At 40.8% G+C, this 18,913-nt stretch overlaps 2 protein-coding genes across 2 annotated transcripts in view; one reads left to right on the forward strand and one right to left on the reverse strand.

The window, feature by feature from the left end:
• slc13a2 (solute carrier family 13 member 2) overlaps positions 1 to 6,862 on the reverse strand; it is a 9,326-nt gene extending 2,464 nt beyond the window's left edge. The window contains exons 1-11 of the mRNA XM_076980012.1: positions 6,439 to 6,862; positions 4,771 to 4,899; positions 4,038 to 4,174; positions 3,724 to 3,950; positions 3,244 to 3,430; positions 2,823 to 2,945; positions 2,433 to 2,639; positions 1,799 to 1,941; positions 1,556 to 1,695; positions 640 to 801; positions 143 to 280 (exon numbers count right to left, since the gene is read on the reverse strand). Coding sequence (XP_076836127.1) covers positions 143 to 280; positions 640 to 801; positions 1,556 to 1,695; positions 1,799 to 1,941; positions 2,433 to 2,639; positions 2,823 to 2,945; positions 3,244 to 3,430; positions 3,724 to 3,950; positions 4,038 to 4,174; positions 4,771 to 4,899; positions 6,439 to 6,594 — 1,749 coding nt within the window. The 5' untranslated portion in view covers positions 6,595 to 6,862. The remainder of the gene's footprint in view (positions 1 to 142; positions 281 to 639; positions 802 to 1,555; positions 1,696 to 1,798; positions 1,942 to 2,432; positions 2,640 to 2,822; positions 2,946 to 3,243; positions 3,431 to 3,723; positions 3,951 to 4,037; positions 4,175 to 4,770; positions 4,900 to 6,438) is intronic.
• Positions 6,863 to 12,669: 5,807 nt separating this feature from the next.
• Positions 12,670 to 16,990, forward strand: vtnb (vitronectin b). The gene is made up of 9 exons (XM_076980085.1): positions 12,670 to 13,357; positions 13,930 to 14,049; positions 14,172 to 14,372; positions 14,474 to 14,613; positions 15,021 to 15,177; positions 15,275 to 15,430; positions 15,693 to 15,921; positions 16,218 to 16,360; positions 16,545 to 16,990. The coding sequence occupies exons 1-9, from the start codon at positions 13,303 to 13,305 to the stop codon at positions 16,664 to 16,666; spliced, it is 1,323 nt and encodes a 440-aa protein (XP_076836200.1). The 5' UTR covers positions 12,670 to 13,302; the 3' UTR covers positions 16,667 to 16,990.
• The last annotated feature ends 1,923 nt before the right edge of the window (positions 16,991 to 18,913 follow it).

Raw genomic sequence — 18,913 nt, forward strand, 5'->3', positions numbered from 1 at the left:
TTCCCCTAATCCATTGCTGGCTTAGGGGAAGCCATCATCACTGGTGTTAAACATTGGTGGAAAATGCAGAAATGGTCACTTCCAGTAGTTCATGGAAACATTGTTGGAAAATAGTGTAAAGTGCATAATAAATGTTGTGTACCATGTCCACGACTTTGAGTGTGCCATAGGAGAATGCAATGGCATTGGGTGGAGTGGCCACAGGTAACATGAAGGCCATGGAGGCACTGATGGTGCAGGGCAGCATAACATACAGGGGGTGGAGTTCAATAGCACAGGCCTGTAGGACAGACAAAAAATGCATACAGCCAGATGATGCCTACTGTGTGTGTGTGTGTTGTGGAGCTGCTTAAAGGAATTATCTGTGGGTGGATTAAGAATATTCTGGGCTTTTAACACACTAACAGCAAATGTGCTTCAGGCTCTGTCATTGTTCTTTACATAAAACACTTATATTTAGCATCCATTAGCATGTAATCTCTCAGTGGTCTGAGTAAAACATAACTAACAATAAAAGTAACAACAATATCTTCATGTTTCAGAGGCTGACACACTTCAGCTACAAATAGTCCGTTAATGATTTCTAATAGCTTCAGTGCACTTAGTTAGCAAGGCCACAGTGTTCCACTAAATTCTTACCATGGAGGCGAGTATGGGTAGGAAGAGGGTGGTAGTTGCTGTGTTGCTGGAACACTCTGTGAAAGTGCCCACCAGCAGGCAGAGCAGAAGGGAGATGGCAAAGGGTGGGATGGTCTTCAGGGGAGCAAGACTCTGCCCCAGCCACATCGACAGTCCAGAGACCTTCACATCATCATCAATTGGGTTATAGTTACAGCACAAAGACCGTCCATGGCTCATCATTTCACGATTGACAAACACTTATAATAATAAGCTAATAATCATGGCCAAGTCATGTGTCTAAATTCATATATCTAAATAGTTACAGCCATTTTGAAGCCTTTGATATAACACAACCATATACACCAATTACCTACAACATTAAAACTACCAGGGGAAGCAGCCTGGGGAAGAGATGACACCACATTGCATTATGGGAAGAATGTAAACTAATGCGATACTCTAGTGTTTCATGTTCTAGCAATGTTTTGCTGTCAGATCTTGGATCCTGGCACCATGAAAATTACTTTTGACACATACCTACCTAAACATTCCTGCAAACCAACTACACTCTTTGGCAACAGTCTTCCCTAATGGCAGTGGCCACCAATATGATAATGCACCATGCCATACTGCAATAATTATTCTGGAATGGTTTGAGAAACATGACAAGGAGTTCAAGGTGTTGATTAACCTACAAATTCCCCAGATCTCAGTTTGAAATGTCTGTGGGATGTGCTGACAAAGCAAATCCAATCCGTGGTCATGCCATGCTACTTCCAGAACTTATAAAATCCTCTGCTAACATTGGTGGAAGATACAAAAGGCCTTGTTGAGTCAGTGCCTTGATGGGTGGGTCAGTGCTATTTTGGGATTGACAATATTTGGCATGTGGTTTTAATGTTATGGCTGATGGGTGCGTGTTGCGTCTTTTTACCTCACTGCCGCCAGCCAGAGCAAATCCACCTCCCAGGAGCAGGATAATGTTCCAAGGCATGCGTTCATGCACCACAGACCAGACCAGCAGAGCTGGCACGGACTTCCGTTTACTCTGGGCTGGCATAGCTGCATGGCCTCCTGCTTAACACAACACCTGCTCAGTTCATCTGTCTTGGGAGGTAGATGATGAGCTACAAGAAGTCTCTTACAAGGGACCAGGAGTCCCATAGAGGGCTCTCACCTCCTTCCTGTGCTCCTTCCTGCCCATAACCGTCCTCCTCCTCTTCCTCCTCATTGATGCAGGAGGAACAACATGTCAGCTGGGAAGGGATGATGAAGAACAGAAGTGACATGAGAATGGCCACCGTGCCGTCAGTCACGAACCTGTAACAGAACCAGACAGCGGTTATTGAATGGACGATTCAGTTGGTTCTAGAACGTTTTCCTATTTTTCTGCTATTATGACATGCGGTTTGTCCAGAGTTTTGACCACAGTGGCATTATTTGTGCAATTATATAATTACAGCATTTGTAACATCCAGATGTAACTTTGCTCTGCAATTCTTTTTAATTCACTGCAGATTGAATTCTAGGCTACATTTGGATTTGCATCTCACTATGTTCCTTTTTGTATTATTTTTTTACTGTTTTGTTCTGTATTGGATTGAAATACCGGTGAACGAAATGGATTTACTTCTAATGTATTTTGTGGGAAATTTTAAGATGCTGCTTGTATACTTGCTATTAATTTCAACTCAACAACAGACCATTTACATACACCCAGGGCCTATTGCTACTGTGTGCTGTATGTCCTGACTGAATACATTTATAGTATAACATCAAGAGACTTCTAAATGTGACGATTCTGCACTTACTGTCCATGCTCGTTGAAGTAAGCTGCCCACCCTGGCATGAAGCCTGGCTCCCTGGTGAACCACAAGACCACCAGTACCACAAAGATGGTGAGCACTGCGCCCTCCGCAAACTTCATCCTCCCCAGCTTCTTATATTCATCCTTCATCACTTTGTAAGCCTCACGGTCCGCTTCACTATAGGAGTTGCAGCCAAATGACTTCTTGAAGCTGGAGGGGAAACAGCAGTGCTGTGTCAGGTTACACATCAACCAGCAACATCATGTCGTATTGACATGGGCAGTCTCACTGTTTTTTTGTGCCAAACATCGAAAGTCCATGAGAATTTGCATTTCACCACAAACAAGTTTTAGTGCTGTGTACCACATGCAGGTAACATTCAAGGAAACTCACTTCAAGCCCAGATACATGAACTGCAGCCATATCCAGGACAGAAGAAGCATCAGCAACATGTTGGGGAAGGAAAAGCCAAACCAGCTGGCAAAGTTGATCACGCCAGGGTTATGCTTGAAGATACTGTGAAGATAGAGATTTAGTTAGCAGAAAGAATATCTAGATGGACTGACATTAGGATTGGAGGTTTGAATCAAAATCTAAACTTTCAAAAAAGTTGGGAAAGTGTGGAATTTATTATTGCCTTTATCTGGGTATTTTCAATGTAAGAACCTCTGTGATATGTTTTTTAAATGAAACAAAGACATTTCTCAGATGTAGAGTATGAAGCTATAAGAAACTGCAAATCTCCTGTCTAACAGAAACAGCTCAACCAAACACATGAGAGTGCCCATAGACGAGATTAGCTAAGCAGCCTTACTTGTCCATCTGGCCCTTGAGGATGAGGTTGGGCGTGGTGCCTGTAAGAGTGGCAGTACCCCCAATGCTGGCAGAGTAACACACACACAAGCTCATTCCTTTATTTAGCAGGAGGTACTTCTCCTCACGAGCCTTCCTCCTGATGGCCAGGTTGAGATCCTCTCCATTCTCTGCACTGGAGATCTCACCTGTTATGACCCAGGGCAGCACAGGTGTGAGTGGGATCCCATGCCTGACACCAGATCAGCGTTTGCGTACCCCAGGCCTGCAGCACCACAGCACTCGTGAGTCATTCCTGCTCTAATACAGCGTTATGAAGAACTCATCCAATGGCTGTGCAGCAAAGGGACCGGGACCAGCAAAGACTGAACTTGGCAAACCAGAAATACACTTAATATTAATGTCAGACTAATATTAACGATTTGCTGCTCTTGAAGAAAATGTTATGTTAAACACGAAGCACACGCGAATGAATTGTTACGTTTTTCTTGGATGAGGTCCAGTGGCACTTTGGTGTTGATGACTTCGGCCATCTCGAAAGCCTTGTTGTCTCTGCCCTGCCGCACTTCCCGCTCGTCACGCTCGGCCTCGTTGTTGCTGAGCTGCTCCAGCACGGCCTGGGCTATGGGCAGCATCATGGCGGTGCTGGCCGTGTTACTGATCCACATCGAGAGGAAGGCCGTTACCAACATGAAGCCCATCATCAGCCTAGAGGCAAAGGGGAGGGGCAACATAAATATGTATTCCACTGTATGTGCCGTGGGTTGTGTCCTATGAGTAAGCGTGCATTCTCACAGAGCAGGTCGAACTCCCACGATCAGCAGCACGGCCAGGGCGATGCGTTTGTGTAAATTCCAGTACTCCACGGCGATCGCCACCAGCAGGCCGCCGATGAACAGCATGTTGGAGTCCTTCAAATACATCACGCAGACCTACAGCAAACACATAAATTGCATGCTTGTTCATATTTTGTTGTTAATTTTCCAGGTTTTGAGAAGCAAAGAGCAGAATCATTGGGAAAATGTACGATTAGAAGGCTGTGTGACGTCATTCAGGAGGGGTTACTGATCAAATTAGGGATGTTATAGGTGCTCATCATGGCATAGTTAAATACAATTAAAATCATTAAAATATAAAATGAAAATAAAGTCAGTCAATTCAAATTGACTGATCTTGTATGCTTGTTTTAGTTTATGTGGATTTTAGTGGACAATGAGGAATGTTGTGCTTTTGGAGCTGGTGGAAACTGAGATACAGATCATGTTAAGATCCTTTAAGTTATATCTGTCAATATAATATTAAATTATTTGTAGCAATTTAGACCTGAGATATCAACCTTACGGTGCAATAAGATGTCTTAGACTATTGGTGAAGGATTAACTATAACCAGTAATAACTGATTACTCCATATGTATATAAACTTTTAGAGCTATAAAGGAACATCATGTATCATCATACGATGGAATTGTGCAAAAGTACTTTGCCTGTGTTTCAAGTTACCACAGGATAAAGGATGATCAGGAATTACCTCTTCAGACTTCATGATGCCAAGCATGGGGAAAAGGATGACTGGGAGCAGGGCGGTGACAGCCAGAGGCAAGCACTCTGTACACCAGTACAGCGCCATCACGATGATGACGAAGCCACATTTTGCCTCCTGCAGCACATAATAAAATGTGTCGTCTTGAGAAACTGGTCTCCATAACGGTGACAAAGATTCGAGCAGGGTGAAGATGGTGCTGAAAAGATCTCTGAAACAACTTGTTACAGACTACACAAACAGGGAACTGAGAAGGTGATCACTGTGTCAGCATGGATTGCACAAATGCATTTTCTCATGCCTTGGTGAGCTAGTTGCAGCTTGTATCCCATAACCTCCAGATCTCCATGAGAAGAGCACGTTAAGGCGCCTCATGACAGATCCACTGCTTTGGAACATGCTGATAAGATAACACTGTATTTATCTCCAAAGGGAAATTGGAGTGTTCCAACAGTGAACATATTGTATAACAGTACAATATGATAATAGTAACCTCTAGACATACATAAGTCATAAACAAGTTTTCACTTTTATCTTTGGGACCACTGAATTTTATAGTTCTTTAGATATAGTTTTATAGGACACCCATAAGACAATCACAATGGATGATTAAAATTATCTGGCCCACTAGCTACTCATTAAACGTGACTCCCTGTACTGTAAGTTACTTTGGATAACTACTAAAAAGGCAATTAAGAGGACTTAACATTTGTGAAATAATAGTGGTAATGAGCAGTAGAAAGCTATGAATTAAACATACTTCCACACAGACTAAAAGAGCAGGAGTCCCCAGTACTTCAGAAATTGTGAACATACAACCTGCTCGTATAAATAGTCCTCCACGTAAGGCAGCATGTGTTGTTAACAAATTACTCAGAGAAAGTCAAGTAATAGTAGTTTATGATTGCTATGGAGTTATGGTGAGAATTAGGCTCATCACTTTGGTTTGAGCTAGAATTGATTGAACTCTGAAATTGGAGTAATATTTTAGGTTACAATTAGTCTACACTAATTAAAATATTTACAAACCAAGTGTTGCTAGAATGCAAAATGTTAATTTATGAAATACACCATGTAACACTTTCTGTCAAGGTAGAACTAGAAAACTGCAGTTGCTCAGACATTGTCTAAAAAAATAATGTTCAAAATCCCACTGACACAATGTACACAATGTTACGCATTACACATTCAAACATAATGATACAGTCCTGCACATAACCACAATTCCAAAAGACAAGCTCTTACATTTAGGGCATTTAGCAGATGCTCTTATGCAGAGCGATTTACAAAGTGCTTTGCATCTGTTCACAGAATGCATCCTAGACAGGCTCAAGATACCCTTGAGCCAGACTAATACTAAACCCTTCAGCCAGACTAATACTAAACTACAGGAATCAATGCCATTACATAGTATTCCAAATAAGGCTTAAACCTAAACATAGTATCAAACAACAGCAATTAAAACTGATACCTAGAAGTGCAAATAACCATAGACAGATAAACATACAATATAAAGACCAAGGACAAGAAGTGCTATTTGTAGTGTTAGTGGTCATTTAAGTACTCAACATACAGGTGAGTGTTGAGTCTATGTTTGAAGACGGCAAGAGACTCTGCAATGCAAACAGCTAGTGGAAGATCGTTCCACCATCTTACCTTGGTAGGGATGAACAGGGGCAGAGAGGTAGCAAGCAGTGGGGTGAAGAGGACGATCAGGTATTTACGGTAGCTCCACAGGCACCGGCCGACTTCCTCCACACATCCCCTACACATTATCCGGCACAAGCGTGCGTCACGCGGGCTTTGAGGCATGGCTCAACACGAGAGGGAAACATAAAAGCACAACTCTCAATTTAGTGCTTATAAGCTTTATCACGGCAGAAAAATTAAACAGTAACTTATTAAGAGACAAAGGGGGAGGGGCGAGGCGATGGCTGAACAAGGAGGACTTTTAGAACTTTTAGGTGAGAATATGAGTAGGAAAGAGAGAAGAAGAAAACACAGAAAGAGGTACAAAGAAAGAAAGAAGAAGCTGCCAAATTGAAAGAAGAAGTAACGCGTATGAGTTTTTAACTGGGTTACTTTGTGAGATGCATTGACCATGTACTCAACTGCAATTCTTCTGCTGCTGCCTTTGTAATCGCCGTTACTGTGAAAATGTGAACTTTCCCCACGTGAGCAATGCTGTGGCTGTCATTCTGATAAGTGTCTGCTTCTGCTGATGATCATGGATAATCTTCATTCCTTCAAAAGCAGTCAGAGACCTGTAGAATCACCAGGATTGCGATATTTTCAGTTGCTGCAAAGCTCTTGCACGTATTAATAACTAATGTTATTTGTTGCAATGATAGTTTAAGGTGATAAAAGGACCTGTTGAATAAAAATCTAAATATAGTTAGTGACAGTAAATGTCCCAATCAGTATCAGTGTCAACACAGTTGGAGTTTTAGGAGTGCCTTGCATTATTCATTTCACAAATACAACACTGTAGGCTACTTGTTTGGAAAAAAAATGAGAAAAAAATGCAGATAAACTAAATAAATTAGTACAGCTTAATGACACTTGAGAAAGAATTCTTGGGTAAAGAAGTGAACAATGATGGTTCAGAACCAGGAGCAGGAGGTGGAGCAGCTACATGCAACTCACTGGAGCGGGACCACAAGACAGAAGACTGAGCTTCAGGTGTATTACTATACTATAGCAGCTTGATATCTAGCTTGATATCTCCACAGCTACTATCTATGGCTAACACGCTACGGGGAATAAGATGCAGATTCATTTAAGTGATCGAGAAAGATTTGGTTCCTAACCGATCATTGTGTGCTCTGTCCATTTAATCTATGTCCTTCAATGGAGCAGGCAACTTGGAGCAGAAGGTTGCTTCCCAGTTGTCCCTGTGTGTTGTCGTGAAACATGACATGTCTGCCCTCCGACGTCAGCGATTACTCTAGCTGTTATCCACACTGTGCAGTTGAATGCGGTGGAGTCAAAGGAAGCTCAAATGCTGTGTTTGTGTGCCAGCACAAGGCTTTTAGAGGTGGGACCATCACTACCGTTGGTGTATCCAGCGAGCTTCTCCATCTGAGGTGTCCTACAGCTTAACAGCACCTTGCCTTTATCCCACTGAGCAGCATCTATGATTCATTCAAACCAACAGTGGCTGGCAAAACACCTGCCGGGGCCCTAATTGAAGCCAACTTGGGGCGGTACTGGCAATGCTAAAGTGGACGCTACAACAATCTGTGGTAGCAGCACAGAATATGCCTGGAACTGAATGGGCTATTCTGCATCTCCGATGGACATAATAGTAATGAGTAAAATTATCATAATTGCATGGAGGAGGACCTGCCACTGCAGATGAGTTAGAATGACAGTGATGTTGCAGAGTTTGTAGATGCTTGGCATTTGACTGTGGTATGTGTGTCGTACCCAGACCAAGATTAGCATTTTGTGTGTTCTTTGAAGGGATACAGTAGTCCTTCTTTGCATGAGGTTCTCCATCATAAGGTCCTCCTTCATGAGGTCCTCCGTCATGAGGTTCTCCATCATGAGGTCCTCCATCATGAGGTTCTCCATCATGAGGTTCTCCAGCATGAGGTCCTCCAAGAAGGGATCAGTATGTTTGGAGACACATTTAGGAAAACAAAAAAAGGCCCCTAGACCTCAATACAGAGCAAAATGGCGCAATTAGCCACTGAAAGACAACAGGGTAAAGTTAGTAGCACCTTACTAGCAAAGCTGTAATTGTCTAGTCCTTAACACATGAAATATGCAATAAGAAATGTCCCATTTTTCCAATTGTGCATTGAGCCAATATACTAAACTTTACAAGAAGAGGTTTGAGATATGGCCCTAAATGTGCTGCAATAAAGGCATAAAATCCATGTCCAATATTTCAAAGATTTTTTAACAGGAAGATGACAGGTTACTCCTCTCATAAAGTCTCATAAGAAAGAGTGGCAATGTTAAGTGTATAAAAAAAATTACAAATTTTCTGAAAATGTATCTTACAGTTTTTTTTTTTGACTGTCCTTTTTAGACTCAGGTTAAATCAAGTCACTAAACGGTGTTACCAGTGACCAGAACATCATTTATAACTCCAATTTAGTCAAAGACTAAGCTGAGTCAGTATCCATGATATGTAGCCAGTTCGGAATGTACAGACAGAAATCAGACTGCTTAGACCACCATTAATATATCAGTATTAATTATTAACCAGCGCAAACGTCTTAACCATATCAATTTTGTCCCTGATGTGTTCCTGTCTCTATCTCTCATAGAAAGATCACATTGTTCTTTTTAGTAAATTGGCTTTCACACCTTGATAGCATGTGAACTCCCAGAGACTGCACCATTATATTATTATATTATTATATCTGCATGACTTAAGCAACCTCACCCAAATCTATGTAGTCATTCTTTTACCATGGGCACTGTTTTTTCTGGCAAATGTTGAAATTTTATATTTACTGCTTATTACAAGAACACTTTTATAAAAACGCCCAGTCATCATCTTCTATCGGGTGTTAATAGACTGAGATAGTCCAGCAAATCTGCTTTTTCAGACTCATTTCCATGACTTACAGCAGTGGTTACTATGACAGCATAGTCCCATGACCTTGATAGGGATGAAGAAATATGACAGCTGATTTCCTGAACAGATAACTAGATTAATAAATTACCTTAAGGAATAACACTTGAACGCAATTCCAGTAAGTATTTCTTTCTCACTGCTTTAACATTTTTAATCACTTCTTTAGTATTCATGCATTTTATTTAACACGTGGTTTTAAAACAGATTCCAACTTCTACAGTATGGCTAACAAGTATATGATAACATGCTCTATACAAAGAAATTAATTCATTGACACCGTTAACTGTAAACCTCACTGAAGATTTTTTTTTTTAGGTTTCTGTGGGCATCTACGTGAAAAATATTTTTCACTTGAGGTTTTTTTCTTTGTTCTGGTAAAAGCAGTGGTGCTGTGGTAGAATGTTTCTCCTTCATCATAACTTGTCATGCTGCATTAAAAATATAAGATTGCACATTACAGAAATGCAGTCCAAATATTCTGAGCCTTTCTGTTCTCAACTGTTCAATAAGGTGCAGCTCATCTTGTGATGAAAGGATGATACAGCAAGGAAGCTCTTATTTCCCCATACCCAAGAATTTCCCTTTTAGAAATATTTTCCTTTTTTAGTCTGGTCCTCCCAAGATTTCTTCTTTACAGCCCATTTTTTAAAACTTTTTTTTTTAACTTTGAGACAATGTCTTTTGTTAATGTAAACCCAGAGGACAGGGGGGAGGAAGGCTCCTTAATGTCTCTGTGGTTTCTCCTACCCAACAATGAGATCTAATGGAAAGACAAAGGAGATTTTACGTAAATCCCCTGCTGCTCAAATGTGTCTCCTGAGATAAGTACCATGATAATATCACACCACTGCTACCCAGCTCATCAGTATCCGTTATCCTACATTTTGTCATGGGTTGACTGAGGAAATGTATAGGCATTGCGGTTAAACTCTGTAGTTATAGTTTAACAAACTTTGAGACAACCTCATCAGATTAGTGTATTGGTTAACTAGCTAACTAGGTTAACTAGCCAGTCTAGCTCAAATCTGATAAGGCAACTCCATCATAGGTATGTAAATAATAATTGTCCTCCTTAGTTACCATTAACCGTACATGTACAAGCATGTAACCAGTTAGTTAATATTTTATTAGCTGTCTGTTTCTGCACACCCCCTAGTTGATTTGAAAGACCTATTAGCTGTCTTGTTGAAAAGGTTATTTAAAATTACACTGTCAATAGTTAGATCTTATAATGTTATGCATAATTATTCAGCAAACATGAAAATTACATGAACTATCACAGTTAATAAAGGCAGTAAGCAGCACAAGCTGCAGTAAATGTCCAATCCAAGTGCTGAAACTTCCAGTATGACCCACTTAGTGCAGCTGAGGTTGTTGACTCCAGCAAAAAAAAAATCTATTGATTCTAAAGAGTTTAAAATTGGTAGAATTACTAGCTCACAGTCTGGCTATTCGTATTTAGTTTTATGAAAGCCAAAATGAGAATATTATAGACCATGCTTCTTCTCCAGCACACCTGCTGAAATTCTGATATCCATATTTTGCCTTTTAGAGGAGGAAATTTCACTGTGGTATTTAAAAAGAATGTTTGGTGTAATGTAAATGTCCTTTAAGACACTTCTGTCATAGCCTATTTCTCTCTGTCTCTCTCTGTCTCTCTCTCTCTCTCTCTCTCTCTCTCTCACACACACACACACACAAATGGAGAAAGAGAGAGAGAGAGAGAGGGACAGAGAGAAATAGTCTATGACAGAAGTGACTTAAAGGACATTTACATTACACCAAACATTCTTTTTAAATACCACAGTGAATTTAAGACTGTGAGAGGGTGTGTGAGAGGGACAGAGAGAGGGAGAGAGGGACTTCGTTTGTGTGTGTGTTTACACATACACACACACAAACAAACGGAGAGAGGGGGAGGGGTGATATAATATCTGTAAAATATGTATTATAAATGTAAAGTAATGATGTAATGTATCTACGTAATAACACATTTTGTAACCTTAGCACTAATCACAACACTAACCTTAACCTCATTAACCAAAAATAAAATGATAACAGCCTATTGTTCTCATAACAAGCACTAGTGATTGGAGAACTGCATGTTGCAGTTTGTTAACTGATAAGGCAGGTCGCACTCGATTTCCCTGGATATTCTAAACACACACACCCACAGATTTATTGTAATTGTTAAGCTTTTTTGTGAGGTCGCCGCTGACAACCCCCGGTCAAGGTTAAAGTCTGAGGATCGAATTGCATCGGAAAGTGAACAAAATGTTCAGAGAACTCACATCCGAGTAACTATCCAATATCCAGCCCAAATAGCTATATTTTATAAAATTTTTATATATTTTTATAATGTATTAGCGTGTTCGAAATTTTAGAAGTAACAAACCATAAAGTCACAATGTTCTGTACAGACTTGCAAATCACTAGAAATCCTCCTTTAAAGTTGTCATAATAAAATGTGGTTTTATTGTACACAATAATACTATATAAGAATACAGCATAATAACACTACATAATAATATTGTGTAATTATATGGGAGACCAGGGACAGTAACACTTTTTGTGATTTTTCCAATAAATCAAAAACCATTTACACTGGAATAGCCAATTTGCTATATTATGAACTTCAGTGTGTCAACTACTGAAACAATGTATTTAAGTGGGTTTATGAAATATGTACAGGTTGCAAAATTGATTTAAATACAGTCACTCCACTGTTACAACCGTCCCAGGGCACAGGGACGGTTCTAACACATGCCAGGGACTGTTGAAACGTCTAAAATTTACATAATTAATCAATCAAATACTCAAAATGAAAAAGATTATTTATAATTTATGTTATTATGACTATTCATTTCTTTTTTTTAAATAGGCCTAATTATTACTCTCACACCACATGACAAAACGAAGAGGGGCACCACACATGGTGTGATGGGGAGGATGCTGCAGGTGCTGTGTAGGATGCCACCGTTGCCACAGTGGGTGTTGGAGCTGTAATACATGCAACTGCATGGATGGAACCTGTGGAGTGCTCTCTTCACAATGCTTGAAAGATCATAAATGGTCACTGACTATTTGGTTCAGGGACGGTTGTAACAAGGCGTTACAATCGTCCCAGTATCACCAGGTATGTTTTCGCCTCATGTGAACGAGCCTGACTGCTAGTTGGACACATATTCATCAATTCTATTTTTTTCTATTCTATTTGATCTCAGGACAGTATCCAAAAAATACCTCTGAAAGAAAAGTTACATTTTTACATCAAAAAACACTTTTGGTGATTACCTTCTCTGGGAGTTTCAAATGTGGCTCCTTTTTTGTTAGCAAGAAGACAGTCTAACTGAGCATGTGCACAGTGAGTGTAATCACTCTAGCTTGTTTCTGTTAGGAGGAGGTGTTACAACCGTCCCATGTTAACTGTCCCTGGTCTCCCCTACTGCAGAATAACACTGTAAATGGTGCTCACTCTACCTTTATATGTTTTAAGATGCTTTTGGGAAATGGCCCAGCATTGGTTAGCATTAGGGTTTGTTCATTAGATTCTTTAAGTGTATGGGTGGCTATTATTTTTTTCTACCACTGGATACAGAAACAGTGAAGAGGACGTTTTCCAGGGCAGCTGTCCTTGGTTATTTGCTCCTGTACACAATTAAACAAACTAAAGTTGCCTTCCATATTTGGTTTCTGTTACAATCACAACATTCCAGTCTCACAGCGTCTAGTTTTTACTTTACAGTCCCAGCTCAGGGTTATTATAGCTGATCAGTGGTTGCTCTAGTAATTAAATAAACATTGGGCTGGAATTTGGAGCTATTGATCCACTGAGCATATCCCAGACTCGGTGAGAGGAGTGAGACGAGGTCAGGTGCTAAAGGCACTGCAGATTCATTTGAGAAACTGCGTATGATTTTCCAAACATGAAATTATCCATCTTGCTATCACTTGCTGTGGCTGCAACCTTCGCAGCAGAGGGTAAGTGGATATCTTGTTTGTGGGATATTTGTGGGCTTTTAACAAAATGCACGTTTCGCACACAAAAGTTTCAGTTCCTTAAGATTTAGTCTGGAAACTAAATTTATTTATTGGAGCGAAATAAAATATGCACAAAAACACATAAAAACGACAACAAGTGTATCTTGAAACCTAGAAGGCAAAAGTGCTGTGTGCTAAGGTTTTTCAAGTTGCCCAATATTTTCACATTGCCCGTGGATAGAATATCAACAAACTTCGACTTTTGATCGCTGAGCCGCAGTCATTAACCTTTAACTGTGCTGTGTCCTTTTCAAAGAGTCTTAATTCCAAGCGCTAATGAAGCCATTGTGGCAAAGGAAAACATTTTTAGAATTACTGGTAAGGCTGTCTCTGGAGTTTACAGAAATCTCTGGTGCCCTTTGCTTCTTACTGAACCTTAATTAGACGATTCTTCTTGATAACAAATGGGTTTCCATACAGGATGGATCCAATAAGATTTTTTAAGCTTTCTGGATTTGATACCATTACATTCTATTAACATCCTATAATGCACATGTTCCTCTGTTGCTCAGAATCATGTGTTGGACGTTGTAAGGAAGGCTTCAACAACGAAAAGAAATGCCAGTGTGACTCCTTGTGCAAGTACTACGATAGCTGCTGTATTGATTTTGACACCGTATGTCGAACTAAAGGTAAGAGTTATGAGTACTCAAAACGAGCACAGCGACTCATATAATTATAGTTACACGCTCACTGGACTCAGCTATATTATTTTGACTAAAACACATGAGAATAATGCATGTTTAATCTTCAGTTGCCCGTGGAGATGTGTTTGACCTTCTCGAGGAAGAACCCTTAGCTGAGGAGGTGAATACGACAGTCAGTCTCACTGTAACACCAACAGCCAGCACCCTTGACTCCAACCTGTCTCCAGACCCTGAGGGAGTGACCTGCAGTGGACAGTCGTTTGACGCTTTCCTGCAGTTGAAGAATGGATCCATTTATGCATTTAGAGGTGGTCAATGGTTGTTATTCTCTCACTCTCGCTCTCTCTGGATGTCAGTACACCTGCACTGATTAGATTTTGAATCCGTGCCCTTTTTTTTGGCATGACAGGTGAATATGTGTTTGAGCTGGACGAGAAGACTGTGATGCCAGGTTCTCCCAAACTCATCAAGGATGTGTGGGGTATTTCTGGCCCCGTTGATGCTGCCTTCACTCGAATCAACTGCCAGGGAAAGACTTATTTATTTAAGGTACATGGTGTGCTACCAAGTGGAACATGGAAATATTCTCCACAAATAAATGTACAGCAGATATCTTGCACCATTCAAATTAAAGGATTTCTCGAGGGTTTGTGACCTTGGAAATGTATTTGAAGTAGAGTTTATTGTTTTTATGCGTTTCTGTTTAGCTTAATTTTTAGTGAGATAATTTAAACATGTATTCATTATTACGAATTGCAAAAACAGAAATAAAGTGATTCAATGTAGTCAGTCAACGTGACCATTTAACAGAAACACACAAAACCACCACACATGACCACCTCAAAGAATGATAATATTTTATTGGAATCTTTTATTACATTTAAACACTCCATCATATTAACAATTAGTCATATTTTATGAAGGTACTAAACACTTGTGTGTGTAACACAACCCAGGGTAATGAGTACTGGCGTTTTGATGACAACGTCCTGGACGAGGATTACCCCAGAAATATCTCTGTAGGCTTCGATGGGATTCCAGATAACATTGATGCTACATTTGCCCTCCCTGCTCCGAGCCACCTTGGGAAGGAGAAAGTGTATTTCTTTAAAGGTGTGTGGACTGTTGACACTAATGTGTTGTTCTTTAGTCATCAGGCAGTAAACAACAGCATGAGTGTCAGTACGTACTCTCTCCTCTGTGGTTACAGATGACAAATACTACCACTATGAGTTCAAGCATCAGCCATCGCACGCAGAGTGCATCAGCATGACCAAGTCTTCCCCTTCCGTGCTCTTCACAAGTTACACTAATCTCTACTGTGACTATGACTGGGCAGACCTGTTTTCTTTGATCTTCCAAGGCTGTAAGTTTGTGCTTCATGTAGCTGAAGACGTGTTGGTTTCTACACTGCGCATTTATGTCCCCCATATCTGCCTTTGCCTCGTCCGCCTCTTATAAACATTCAGGTCAAAATGTAAAAGTCCTACTGTGGTTGTGCATCACCAAGCTGGTCACACCAATGAATCCTGCCAGCTGTGCTGAACTGATTAGAAAAACCAGTTAGCTGAAATGAAATCCTGTGATCCTCGATTTTTTAACTAGGCACTTCTGACTTCTCACCCCAGTAGAGGGTCCTCACAAAGGCCCCCGATCCATTGCCAAGGACTGGGGCATTACACCCCCGATAGACGCCGCCATGGTCAGCAGGCCTTTCGTGAGCCCACCCTCCCAATCGCAGACCCCCACCGCAACCCTGGGAGGAGGGGGCCGCAGCAGGAAAAAAGGGAGGGGCCGGGGGACCCAGAGCAAGCGTTCACTCGGTTGGGACGATTTCGGCTTGGATTATGAGGAGAGGTACCTTTTCGTTTGGACGCATATTTATGTTTCTTCTTATGTATTCAGAAGCAAAAAACAAAGTGAACAGCTGAAGTTCAAGCATCTGGGTTAAGAGCAGAGGAGGGAAACGGCACTCAATGCAGTGCATGTTCTACACAACTTATGCATTTATGTTCCAGTTTATAATTATGTGCATGCTTGGACCAATATTATTTTTCACATCTGATGCATGTAGATGCACAGGATGGATTCCTGTACAATCTCAAGTTATTAAGAGATAATAAAATGTTGAAGTGCCTGTTTCTGGTGGAAAGGTACTTTGGAGCAGAAAGGCGAGGTAAAGATAAAAAGAAGAAGCGTGTCAGACGCCCCTCTCTCTTTGACTACGTGGACTACACTGATGACGTGATTCAGGAGAAGGCCACGCCAGTGCAGAAAGTCTACTTCTTTAAGAATGGTACACACCAACACGCTGTTATAGTCACACGAAGACATTCGCATACACAAAAACAAAAAATATTTACATTATGGTGAAAAAAGTGTTTTGTCTCCCTTTATAGTATTCTGTTTAGGGTTGTTTGAATTATTAAGCTGTTATTGAACTGACTACTTGATTTTTCTTATGAATCATTCCCCTTTAGATAAGTACTACAGAGTGGACCTGCAGAAGAGACAGGTCGATTATGCAAAGCCACCTTACCCAAGATCCATTGGCAAGTACTGGCTGGGATGTAAAGAGAAGGACTTGGCAGAGAAAAAATAAGAAAAAGTCCATTTGAACTAGAAGCTGAAAAAGATGAACATTCCCCACCATGAGCACTGGGCAAGTTAAATGACCACAAGGATCATTAGATAAAATGAGATGTTTTCATCATATATTGTCTGTTCATTTGTGCTTTTCATCATCATTAAGACTTATTCAGTCCATTCACTTATTCAGTCCTCGCTCCATCTAAACTATCTAGGCTCCATCAGTTAGATAGACAGACACACACATACACCAACACACTTTATGGTGGTGTATCACCGGGCAAATGTCTAGCTATGCCAGACCCTCATCTTAAACTTAATAAACAATGAGAAGTTGTTTGGTTTGCTTTAAAGTGTAAACTGGTTTTCAGAGCAGCTGTTCTCCTGCTGAAAGGGCCAAATGATTAAAACAAGCAAGTAAAAAAAGAAACAAATTAGCAATTCTACACAATTCTATTCTAGGCACAAAGATCTTACTGCACAATATGAATCCACCTCTCCTGTTGTGGCTGTGATCGTATCCTGCTGTAAAAGATGGGTCAGTAGTGGGAGACAAGCTAAGACCCCCCCCCCCCCCCCCCCCCCAGGCCTTCCGAGCCAGAGCTGCACATAACTTGTGTCGCCCTGACTTCTGCTTCAAATCAACAAGAATATGCCAACAAAATACTCATTACTTTTATATCTGTGACGTCACATCGCCGATAAGTGGGGTGTCTCTAGAGATACAGAAGACAGTGGCTCTCACTTCCTTCTGTGATGATGACCTAAGTCAATTCCTGACACGCGGCCGCTGTTTTCTAGTTCAACCACTCTGTTCCCACCAGAGATTCCAGGGACCCAAATTGTGTGAAGTTCCTTGACATGGGCTACTGCCCCCTGATGGGAAAACAGAAAACTGCTTATGGAAAATTGTGCTTATTTAAGTAGTTTTCCATTGACACAAATCTAAATAATAATTAGGTATAAAATATTTCAGATTATTGGATTTTCAGAAATTGAATAATCTGAGCATTCTGTTGGCACTTCACCTGTTGTACTGGCCCAGTCACTGTGGGTAAGAAGTACTGTGGATGAAAAGCTCCCTTTCCTAGTGTTGCTCCTCTTGTTTGCCACTGAAGGCAGTGTTGTCCCTATAAAGAGCAGCATGCACCTACATACAATGTCTTCTCTATGCTGCACTGCCTCTCCTTCTACAAGCCAGTAAGTGACTTAAGTAAACTTTACTTTGGAGACAGCATCAGCCAAGCAGCCACGACAACAATGATTATGGGATGTGGGAAAGCCGACGGCTCCAAAAATAATTTCAAAACCAGAATAATGTTGCGAGATCCACCATGATAATGGACTTGACTCAACTGAATTGGCGTGAAGTGATACAGAAGTGAAACAATTTTGTAGGATAATATAACTTGACTTACAGTTATATAGGGGGAACTGAACTGGGTCATACACAGATGGGGTTTATGAGCATAGTACACCCACGATCATTAATGAAGAGCTCTGAGCTGTCAGTGTGCAGAGAGCTACACATTACCAGGAGAGAAACACATCTTAACGTTTAGATGAGATTAGCAGCAGCATGTTGGGAAGATCTCACAGCCTTCCTGGATATGCAAAATAAACAGTAACACCTCGTGATGGTCTGCGTTGTGGGCATCAAAATGTTGGACCACATGACCTATTCAAATCCCCAAGTTTCCATAGCAGCCTAGAGGTCTGTAGATACCGCTGCTCCCTCTGCTGGTTGAAAGATTCTTGCCCATCCAAAAACACCATCTTGTTTAATCGGTTTTTGAACATTGGAAAAGAAACTGGAGGCTGTTTTGCCATCATTATCAAATTCCTCCAAATGGTAGACTACAAATTTTGGTATTAACCGTAATTAATCATTCTCTCAGATAAGTTCTTGTAAAAGGCTCCTTAGACTGTCCTCAGAATAAACTGAGCCAGATTGTAAACCCAATGGCTCACTGCTGCCACCTACAGGAGTGGAAGATATTACATCAGGCTGTTGATAGGTCTATAGATTCAATAATAAACCATTAGTCCTTTTGTGAAGCTTTACCACAGCCACAGTCAGGTTTTAAAGAACTCAGCAACTCATACTCCCAGAAGGCCTTGTGTCAGCAGATGATGCCTTTGTAGAGAACTGTTGCCGCAGTACCTCATTCTCCTGCCTCAGCAGATGGATCTCTCTCTGCAATCTCTCACGCAAGTTTTTGTGCAGGTCTTGCTAACGAAAGTCAATAAGCAATTAAAT

Source organism: Brachyhypopomus gauderio, chromosome 18, assembly GCF_052324685.1.
Source record: "Brachyhypopomus gauderio isolate BG-103 chromosome 18, BGAUD_0.2, whole genome shotgun sequence".
In the NCBI taxonomy this organism is placed as follows: domain Eukaryota; kingdom Metazoa; phylum Chordata; class Actinopteri; order Gymnotiformes; family Hypopomidae; genus Brachyhypopomus; species Brachyhypopomus gauderio.

Coding starts and splice junctions, on each gene's coding strand:
- vtnb (XM_076980085.1), top strand. CDS start 13,303: ATGAAATTATCCATCTTGCTATCACTTGCTGTGGCTGCAACCTTCGCA. Junction 14,050..14,171: donor CACCGTATGTCGAACTAAAG/GTAAGAGTTATG, acceptor TTTAATCTTCAG/TTGCCCGTGGAGATGTGTTT. Junction 15,922..16,217: donor GGCTTGGATTATGAGGAGAG/GTACCTTTTCGT, acceptor TCTGGTGGAAAG/GTACTTTGGAGCAGAAAGGC.